Source organism: Pterocles gutturalis, unplaced genomic scaffold (genome assembly GCF_000699245.1).
Source record: "Pterocles gutturalis isolate BGI_N339 unplaced genomic scaffold, ASM69924v1 scaffold17953, whole genome shotgun sequence".
NCBI lineage: Eukaryota > Metazoa > Chordata > Aves > Pterocliformes > Pteroclidae > Pterocles > Pterocles gutturalis.
In genome coordinates, this window is record NW_010118567.1 from 14,707 (window position 1) to 25,091 (window position 10,385).

At 39.8% G+C, this 10,385-nt stretch overlaps 1 protein-coding gene across 1 annotated transcript; it reads right to left on the reverse strand.

Moving 5' to 3' along the window:
- Nucleotides 1-7,388: 7,388 nt before the first annotated feature.
- KCNJ6 (potassium inwardly-rectifying channel, subfamily J, member 6) lies at nt 7,389-9,904 on the reverse strand (the record flags this gene model as incomplete). The annotated part of the gene is made up of 2 exons (XM_010076277.1): nt 9,889-9,904; nt 7,389-8,335 (listed from the first exon to the last, which is right to left on the reverse strand). A coding segment is annotated over exon 2 (924 nt), but the record flags the coding sequence as incomplete, so codon positions are not given.
- Nucleotides 9,905-10,385: the final 481 nt, after the last annotated feature.

Genomic DNA, 10,385 nt, shown 5'->3' on the forward strand with positions numbered 1-10,385 from the left:
GCTTTGTGATAAACACTGAAAATCTATTTTTCTTGATTTCCTTAATTTTTGCTTTGTTTTTGTGTTTTGAACGTTTCTTTAAATTGAGTTTCTTTATTTGGATAAGTTGTAAGAATGGAATATCTTCAATTCAACAACCCGATATTTGTTAAAATCTTATTTTTTAAACAAAAAAAAAAAGTCCCATTCCACAGAAGTCCCAAAAAATGAAAATTGTCAAAACCAGGAAGAACAGAAATCTTGGAAAGCTTTGTGACTCGTTTTTTTCTCTAATTCTCTTGGGAATGGCAAGAATGAAGGTGAGAGAGTGAGCAAGCAAGAGCACAAGGCTGGTCACACAGGCTCTTTGAGCCTTTCACTTTTGTTGTCACAGCAGCTGCCTCATCATTCCCAGAAGATTCCCTCTCTTTCCATCTCTTCTGCCAATACAGCAAGTTTGGAGAAGTGAGGAGTGAAGAACAACCAAAAAAAATGAGATGTGGTTGCTTGGCAGTTATACAGGTTGTGACGGGAGGAAATGTTTTTTATACCAAAATCAACTTTGTAATACTAAACTATAGATGTTCAGCATCACTCACTGGGATATTAACATCTAACATTAAATGACTAGTTAAATTAATCTGATTTGTAAGCTGAGAGCATGCCGCATTGGATGCAGATATTTGGTAGCATATTTTTGTGTTGAAGCTCTGGATTGTCCTCCTCACTTAGTGAAAAATCAGGCCAGCCTCCCTCCAGGTGTGCAGCACAAATTAATGCTGCTACGAATTGCAGGTGGGAGTCCTCAGAAATGTGTGTCTGCTCAGCATGGGCAGTCCATGTGTGTGTATGCTGTAGTTGGTGCCTATGCTGCTGCTTGGACTGGGGCTCAAACTCACCAATGTGGTGTTAGTTTGCTCCTCTTCAGTGTCACAAACGAGCAGCTCTCTGAACCCCCTTTGGCTACACGGATAATCTAGAGCTCAGCTGCTTTGTAATGTCAGGGTGGTGAAAAACAGGCAGCGCACAGCAGTGAGTTCCTTGAAATGCCATGGTTGAGACCACTGAGACCACTGCAATTCTTTGTGATCTGTTTTTGCTGTAACTCCTTGAGGACTTTTTTGTAGTGGTCTCAGGAAACTCAGAAGCTAATGTCATAATGGGAATTTTATGTGCTGTCATCAGCTTTCTAGGATAGCAAGCATACACTCAGAAGTCTTCTCTGTCTTTATCATGTACTTTACGTAGCCAGCAGGGCTAGCTGCTGTCCATAGCCTTGTTCTATAATTAAACAGATTTTGTTTAATCTGTCAAATGTCGGTTTTTGAATTTCTGGTTAACTTAACAGCTTTGCCTGCTCATTCGTCAATCTTTTAGGTCACTTTTGACTTTACAGTTACTGTTCTATTCAATTTTGTGGAAACTTTCTGCTGAAGGTGAATAATATATCTGCTTACATTCATCAGAAACCAATGTAAATATTTGTAACTTTAGAGAGGTCGCACAGTTATCAAGGAGTGTAATGTAACATGTTTATCCTTCATTACAGTTCAGTGAGAAGAAAACATAATTCCACATCTGGAAGTAAATAAGCACCAAGGGGAGAAGTGAAAAGATCTTTTAGAAATATGGGCAAGAACAGAGTTTGCCAAAAATATTTCCCATGGTTTTGAACTGCAGGCTAGTTAAGTATGCTTCATATCTGGAGATCAAACACGAGTGAACAAGGTAATCAACATGAAAGAATCAGTTCATTCCTGCGAAAGTTCCAGGGGTGAGACACTGCCCTACTCAAATCAGTCTGTGCCTGGAGTTTCATTGCGGGTGCTCAGCAGCCTTCATCTCCAGGTTGGTAACAACCTCAGACGACCAAAAGCAAAAGTATAAGATTAGAAATAATAGTTTCATTTTTCCTTTTCCAAACCAGCTGTTTCAGCACTGACCCTTCATTTACACTGTTCCAAGACCAAGTGGACAAACTGAGCATGCTCAGGTTAATAGCTGTTGTCTTCAAAGTGCTCAGCAGTGTAGAAGGCACTTCATTGTCCTGAAGCACTTCTCAGGAGGGCTCAGAAATCATGTCTCTGCTTTGTAAGCAGGTGAAAAATATTCAGTGAACCAATTCTGCCTAGGGAAACCTTTGAGTGGATAATGCTGCTGTGCCCTTTGCAGAGAATCATCTCTTTGGTTTTGCAAAGTGGAGATCTTTGTGATGGAGACTGTATGGGCACAAATCTACTTTCACCAGTTACCTTCCAGAAACACCTGGGTGTGAGAAATCCTGGTTTCTTTCTTCTATATCCCTTTAAGAAGCAATTTGAGAGCATAAACATCTCTTTTTTGAAGAGCAGAAAGAATTCTGTTGAAAAACTGTAACCCAAACAAGGCTTATTTGGAGAGAGACAAAGTCTGCTGAGATGTTTTGTAAGACTGGAACCGCTAACATACAAATCAAAGGGAGACATTTGTTAGGATTGGGCAAGGATAAGGGGTAAATATGGCAATTCACCATGGAGAAATAAAAAAGACAATAAATTAGCCCGTCAAAGGGGCTGTAGTGAAGAGTGGGAACAGCTTTATACAATGTTTGTCTAGTCGATAGCATCATTTACTATATAAATAACCGTCTATGTGAGCTTCTTATTTCTTCCCACACACATTTTCCACAGCTGGCAAGTATGTTTGTTTACGTATCTATAAACCATTTTGCAAATACTGCTCTCAAGCTGCCCATGTGTCAGAATTATAAATGCACCCTGTTACAAGTTTATTTGTAAAATTATCCATATGAACATAAAGTTATATGTCTAGCTTTGTGGCTTATTTTTTGACAGTTAAAAATGTGTAGATCATTTTTTTTCCTCAGTACTTTTTCAGTTTTCATGCTTTTATTTTTAGGCAGAGGGAATTGCCAGAGTGTCATCTAGTGCACTCTACTGGCCAGATACACCTTCACCAAGTCTGAGGGTCTTGCTGGCTCAAGCAGGCTGGAATACTTCATATTCCTTTCTGTGTTAGAAAATGCTGTTTTCTGTAAATTAATGCAGGTTTAGAGGAGGGATTTGAACCAGGCTGCTTATGACCAATAAGGCTATGAGTTGTTCAGGATACTCCTCTTTTTCCCTCCTTTTTTTTTGTAAATCCCTCTCTCTGAGTTTCTCAGTTTCTTTCTCTTTCTCTCTGTTTCTCCAGCTATTGTAACATACCCCACTTTCCCACTTCACCTCCCCAGATTTAAGAGACTTTCCTTTTCCTGGTCTCGTTTTATTTCCTATATTAGAATTATACATTTGGAAGACTTGTTTAATATTTTTTAAATGACAGGTTTGCTTATGATGATAAGACCTCCCTTAAAAATGGATTTCACTAGGTGAAAAAGGCTTAACAATTTCAAGCTTATTGTTAGGAAGAGGCTATCAAATTATCAAAGAAAATTCTTAATTGTAGTGTTTTTAAATTTAAAAGAAATAAGCAAGTTCTTAAAATCCAAGCTTTTGTGCCAGCTGTTTAGGAGAAACAATATTCAGGATCTTTGAGCCTAAGTTTTTTTGTTGCTCTCAAATTCCTTTACTATAAATGTGCATACTCTAACAAATTTCTTAAGCGGTCTCTAACAAATTTCTTAAGTGGTCTCCAGAAAATAATGTGAAAGCAATGGTGGCACTTTGATATAAACCAACTATTCTGAATTGAAAACATCAAATACTGCTAAATGGAGATCAGCATGTTATTCATGTTCTTTCCAGTTAGTTCACTCGCATTTAATGTTACAGCTCTCCCATAAGGATCACAGGGATGCCAGAATCCTGCCTTTTAGTGCTGCATAAGTATGGGACCAGGACCTTTGCTGGTATGGGGCTATTCTGTCAATGCCACAGCTGTAGGCTGACACTAAAAGAAGCACAAGTGCCTCAGAAATGACTTCCCTATGAAAGATGGATGTTATTTTTGTTTTTGCAGAGTTAGTATCGATCCTTGCATCACACTGGCACTCCCACTTTCACATGGTGGGAAATGGAATGGAGGCTGCGAACTGTGGAAATAAAAGTTGTGTCCTTCACATATGGTGACACTTGATTGGACTTTTGCTCCCCAAACCTGAAGGCTTGTTGGTTGCTTCCTGACACCTTAGCATACTTCACACCATGACTGGGTTTTTTGGACACTTGAGAGATGTGCACCAGTATCAGGAAAACCGCAGGAATAAATCTTCACAAAAGTGTTATCTTTTGAACCCAAAGGGATATTTTTGAATGTTGTTGTAAATAAAGTAAATTGCAAATTGGAAGGATCTATACCAAACATTCTAAAAAAACAGTCTTATTTTGAGTTTTTGCTGATGCAGTATGAAGTAGTCAGACTGACTTCATATCTTGTTGAAAGAACTTTGTTGAAGATTCTGCCCTCAAAGTAATCTTCATGGTAGAATGAATGTGAATAATCAAGGTGTAGTGATACTTCCTGGGCTAATATTTTGTTATCTGCCTTGGTAAAAACATATCTAGTTCTCTTTGCATCTCAGAAAGGTAAGGCGATGCTTCCAAAAGGAATTATGGGGTCCTTAATTTGATCAGTCTGCTGAATTTTAGTTTGGTTAATTGTTTCAATTTCATTTAATACAATGCATTATTCTTCATTTCCTCTCCTAACATGCAATGCAGATTTCACACGCACTACATGAACAGTTGTGCTTCATACTATAGGCAGATGTGCTTTTAGAGCCCTTAAGGTGGAAAGTATTATATATGTACAAAAAGATATCACCTGCTCAGCAAAACTTTAAACAAAATAATATCAATAATTAATAAAAATAATATCAAATGTCTATACTTAGAGTTTTCCACTGTCTTACTTCTCATTAAAGGCATAAATGTTGTCAGAGTGGGGAAGCTCTGAAAATAGAGAAAGGGTTATTTTCACTGGTCAGACTTGGAGTGGCTTTTCTGATTAATAATATAAGATAATAATCTCAACCTGTTTTTGACCCGTGAGCAATGATACTGAATGATGATACTGTTATAGCTGAGGTCACGGTTTCTTAGCTTCATCTTTAATCTCTCTGTATCCCATGACTTTGACCGATGCTGGCAGGTATGATGGTAGTGTGTTGCTTGCTCTCTAGGATTGGAGACTGCAGCTATAAGCAACTTCTTTTGCTGCTCTCACTCTTCATCTGGTGTAAGAAGGAAATGTGAATACATGATGGCCTAAATTTACTTTCAGTGTTTGCCAGAATGTAACTGGAATATATTTGAAGATTAAAAGAGGGAAAATGTCTAGTTTTGGTAGAATGTTGGCCTGATTGTACCTTCAACAAAAATAACCCAATGTATGTGGGCAAAGCACAGAACAAGTGTCTACTTTCGCACAAACATGTTTTATAAATTGTGCTGGTAGTTATGACATTAACCTTTCTGATGTCATAGGTAAGAGGCATTATTGGATGCCCTCCCCTCAAATTTCATGCAGCTAGACAGCTGACCCAAAGAGAACAAAATGGAGCAGCTTAAAATGGTAAATGTAGTAACCTGTCCGGTGCCAGGGTAACACCTTAATGCTGGATGGCTTCAGTGGGTTCTCAAATCACTACATACAGTTTCTTTGTTAATATGGACTCTTCTAGCATTTTAAATTAAATTTTGCCAGCCCAAGCTCCCTGAGAGATAGCCTCCTTCAGTGAAGGCTGATAGTGGGTGAGTGGAAGCTGTGATCAGTACCAGAGCAGCAAAGGAGAGCCCAGAGAGCCGTGTGAGTGTGCAGGGGTGAAGGTGAGGTAAGGGAGGGAGGGCTACGCAATGAAGAGTGATGAGGCTTAAGACAACAAACCTACATTTGATGCACTGCAGAAGTATATTGTCTTTTGATCTTGCAGGTATTTTCGGCGAGATGTTTTTTATACTTCTACTACTTGCCAATAATTTTTCTGGAATACATGGAGTTCAGTAAACCTGAAAATATCCACTGCTTTTTGGGATGTCAAGTTCATTTAGTTGAAATTCAGAAATTTCAAAATGCTTTAAGCTAACAAATAGCAATTTCCTCGTCATCTCACCTGAAGGTGATGCAGACGTTTGAAACCTCTGTGCCTACTGCATGTATCAGAAATGCTAAACATTTCATCTTGATTTCTCTTTTTCCTGGAAAATTTGGAAGCCTTGCATTTACCACTTCATATTCTCTGCCAAGTTCCTTTCAAATTTTTTTTTTCTCCATTTTTGTCTCACACGTTTATTATATGGTGACAAATGCAGTTTTCTTCTGACACCACATAATAGATGTGTGAAACATACACACATGTTCTAGTAAGAGACTGCTCTTTATTTCCTCACTCCAGCTGCAAAACATGAGTCAGGGTTAGAAAAGTTGTACCTCTGTCAGAGATGTGTAATCCGCACTCTCAAACTTTCCTACATAGAAAATGGAAATCTTGTTCTTCTCAGCTTTTCCTCTTCCCTAAGCACATCTTTTCTTCATTTTATAATCACCATTCCCTTGTATTGATTATATTTACTCACTTGAGAGACTGATGCTCTCATTACCAGGAAAAAAAGCCCCTCCAGCTCCTAAAAGATGTATACCAGCACTCTGGCTGTGGGAGGTACAGCAGTTTTACAGAAAGCATCCTCCTACTACTCTGGCTTTAATGCAAAGAAGAAACAAACATTACTAGTCCATTTGCTGTGAATTCCAAGTACTATTTTCTCCATGTCAAGTGACATCTGATGTTCTGCTGTATAATTGTAGTTAATGACCAAACAGCCTCTCAACAAGACTCTGGTGACGTAACATGCCTTCTTTATATATACCAACCTCAAGTGTTCTGTACACTTCTGCAGTGTGTAGGGGGCCTCAGTGAAATACAAAGTCAGGCAGATCTTTGTGAACTAAAGTGGAACAAGCCCCATGTTACAAGTTAAAACAAAAGCAAGCAAACAAGCAAGCAAAAAGAGAAAACTGAACACATTGTCACTTCCTAATGGATCCAAACAAGCTAGGAATTTAATGTGTGAGGCAGTCATTATGCAGTTACCCATGTGTGTCTGGAAACAGCAGGAACTATGGTGCTTCCACCTTAATCATAAACAGAGTTTTGTATTAATTTTTTTTCTAAATCATTTTATCCTACAAGGTCCTAGTGGTTGAGTTGCTCCTTCAATAGAATGACAAATGACTGGGTAACACGCTGTGAAAATTTTAGAAAATGAGAAATGCTATTCCATTTTCCAAACAGAGCAGAAACAACACTAATTCCATTAGGCAAGATGGAACAGACAGTTAAAGTGGGCATGCTTTTAACTTTGAAGCTAACCAGGTAAGTGATGTCTTTTTGAAGTGCAATGACTGTTAAAGTGATTCCTTTAACGTGAAGCAAACCCACTGATTTTCCTTTCTAAAATTAAAGCATTTACCTTATACAAAGTACAAGAAATGTTACCTGTTGCCTCCACCATTCCTTCTAGGATTACAACAATTTCTAGCTCCTCTTTGGGCAACTGGGCTTTGGAAATCTCCCAGAAAGGACTCTGCTGGTTAATTTCATGGCTGATGATCAGTGGTGAAACCAAAAAGAGACGATCATCCCCTGTGTAATAACCTACGTTGATATCTGTCTGGTTGAGTGGTATAAATTCCCCCTCCTTTGTCTGTTTGGATTTGATCAACTTGGCTCGTATTGATGCCTCTACAATGTGTGAATTCCTAAGGTCTCCTACTCGGAACATCAGACACAACTTTCCATCCCGCATGGAAATAACTGCATTTGTAGAAAAAACCAAGGTTTCTGCCCTCTTCTTGGGTTGGGATATTTTCACAAACATGCAGCCAACCATGAAAGCGTTGACGATAGAACCTAAAACAGACTGCACTAAAAGCAGAACAATTCCCTCGGGACACTTGTCCGTGATGACCCGGTAACCATACCCAATGGTGGTTTCTGTCTCGATTGAGAATAAAAAGGCTGAGACAAACCCATTGAGGTTGCTGACACATGGGGTCCACTTGCTGTCCCCTATATGATCCATATCTCCTCGCACGTAGGCAATTAGCCACCAGATCATTCCAAAGAAGAGCCAGGTCACAGTGTAAACCATGACAAAAATCAACAGGTTGAACCTCCACTTGAGATCGACTAAGGTAGTGAAGATGTCAGTCAAGTAACGGTAAGTCTCTCTGACATTCCCATGGTGGACGTTGCATTTCCCATCTTTCCTAACATACCTCTGGATTTTTCTCTTGGCACATTCTTTGTTTATATTTTTTGGCAGATCCTCTCTAGCTTGTTTGGGCAACTTTGGCTGATGAATAGTGACAGGGCTCTCTATGTCCTGCTCCATTGAGTCTTCTTCCAGTACGTTAGCTGCCATTGAAAACAAACAAACAAGAAAAATGCAGGCATTATTTTTCTCATTATTTCTTTAAGTCAACACACAACTTCTTCCTGTGTTACTGGCATGAAATTGCTATTAATCAATAAAATTATCATCCTTGTTCTTTGCTCACAACACAAAAGTCAAATGATGCCAAGCATCCTCAATTTATTGCTAAACACAAATACTTTGAAGGAAAACTCTAATTTCCTATCTATCAAGTCATTCTTTATACACCCATATTTAAATTCTGCAAGATGTGCTTAAGCAGATCTTTCTTCCCCCCGTCCCCCTTTACAGTTTAATAAATGGGATTTCTTATGCACCAAGAAAGATCTTCAGAGAGATAGCAGATATAAATGAGGAAATGGATTCGCTTGGGGCTTTCAGTCAACAACATGAGCAGAAAAAATGAGCAATTGTTGAGCGATTTTTTCTATCAATTGCATTGCTATGGGGAAAGCATTAAATAAGCATAAGGACTTTTAAGAAAAGCAACAGTTTTTAGAAAGAACCAATCCTACTCTTGCTGAAGGAAAGGCAGGCTACAGTGTAATAGATACCAAGAGCAATTCAAGAATATTTCCGTAGGAAATCAATGTCTCACTGATACTGAGACAGGGAATTGTGTGTCCTTCTCCCAGTAATGTAAAACATACAGTACTTCAGAACATGATTTCATTTCAATTCTGTATGCCTGTGGCCTTTAATTCAAGTGTACCCTTTTCTCTAATGCTATGGGCCTACACATCGTTCCTCCATAAGTGTCTTAGAAGAATTTAACACCCAGAAATTACAGTAACTGGCTTTTTTTTTTTTCAGTTTCCCAACTTCTTGAGATAAATAGCTTCGTAACATTTATGTGCAAGAAAAAAAGAGTTTAGTGAGGAGGAGAGTAGTTTAATCAAATGTGTTTTACATGAAGCTGAGGACGTGGTGAGGTCTGGGGTAACTTTTGTCTTTTACTGGAAACCCTTCTGCAATCTGGGGCTTATTCCCACCGGAATTTCAACTCCTGAACTTCTAAATTTCTCCCTTCTTGTTAACTGCTATCATTCGGCGGACAGACTGTGAAAGGAAAAGGCTTCTGCTGGCTCTACCTAGATGCTTGGCACTGAATTAGTAGCACCAATGTGACATTGTACCATTGGTTTGCAGAGATGCTCTTCCTGAACAGTCGTGTGTTGATCTTCATGTTGTCGGTGCACTCTGCAACAGCCACAGTTTACATTAATGTGCTCTGGTAACTGGTGTGCAGGACCATGAGTGAGCTGCCCCGTCCTGCTTTGAGTGATGGCCTTCAAGCTGAGAGCTGGGAGCAAACAGCTTGGGTTGGGAAGCACTTAATTTCCATGAGCTCTGGTTGCCTCTGAGTACCTCTTGCTCAGCTGTGAAACAGAGGCATAAACCCATCAAAGCTCCTGCTTGGCACAGCAGTCATAGAATCATAGAATAGAATCAAAGAATGGTTTGGGTTGGAAAGGACCTTAGAGTTCCAACCCCCCTGCCATGGGCAGGGACACCCTCCACTAGACCAGGTTGCTCAAAGCCTCATCCAGCCTGGCCTTGAACACCTCCAGGGACAGGGCATCCACAACTTCCCTGGGCAACCTGTCATCCTGTCTCTGGCATCCCATGGGCTTGCGTGTCTCTGCCCAGCACTGGCCTGGGCAGCAGACCCAAACCCTTTTGTCTGGAGAAGCTACCAGCCAAGCCCTTGTCCAGAGAGGGTTGCACAAGGGGCAGCTCTTGGTGGGCCAGTATGGTGTGAAGAGCATTTCAGTCTCTCACTCTTTGAAACATGTGCTACATAGCAGATCATTTGTGGAGTCTCATGGCACCTGTAGCTTTTTCGAGATATGCAAGCTCATCCCTGTGGAGGAAGATCACAGACCCTTGTAAAGTTTTAGGGGTGACTGAAATACCCATGAAAAACCACGAGTTGCAGACTGGTTGTCTCTCCTTCTGGCCAGCTCCACTGAGAGCCAAGCCTCTGTTCAGCCCCAAAGCTTTTTCTGTGTTAAAAGAAAGGCTCAAAGG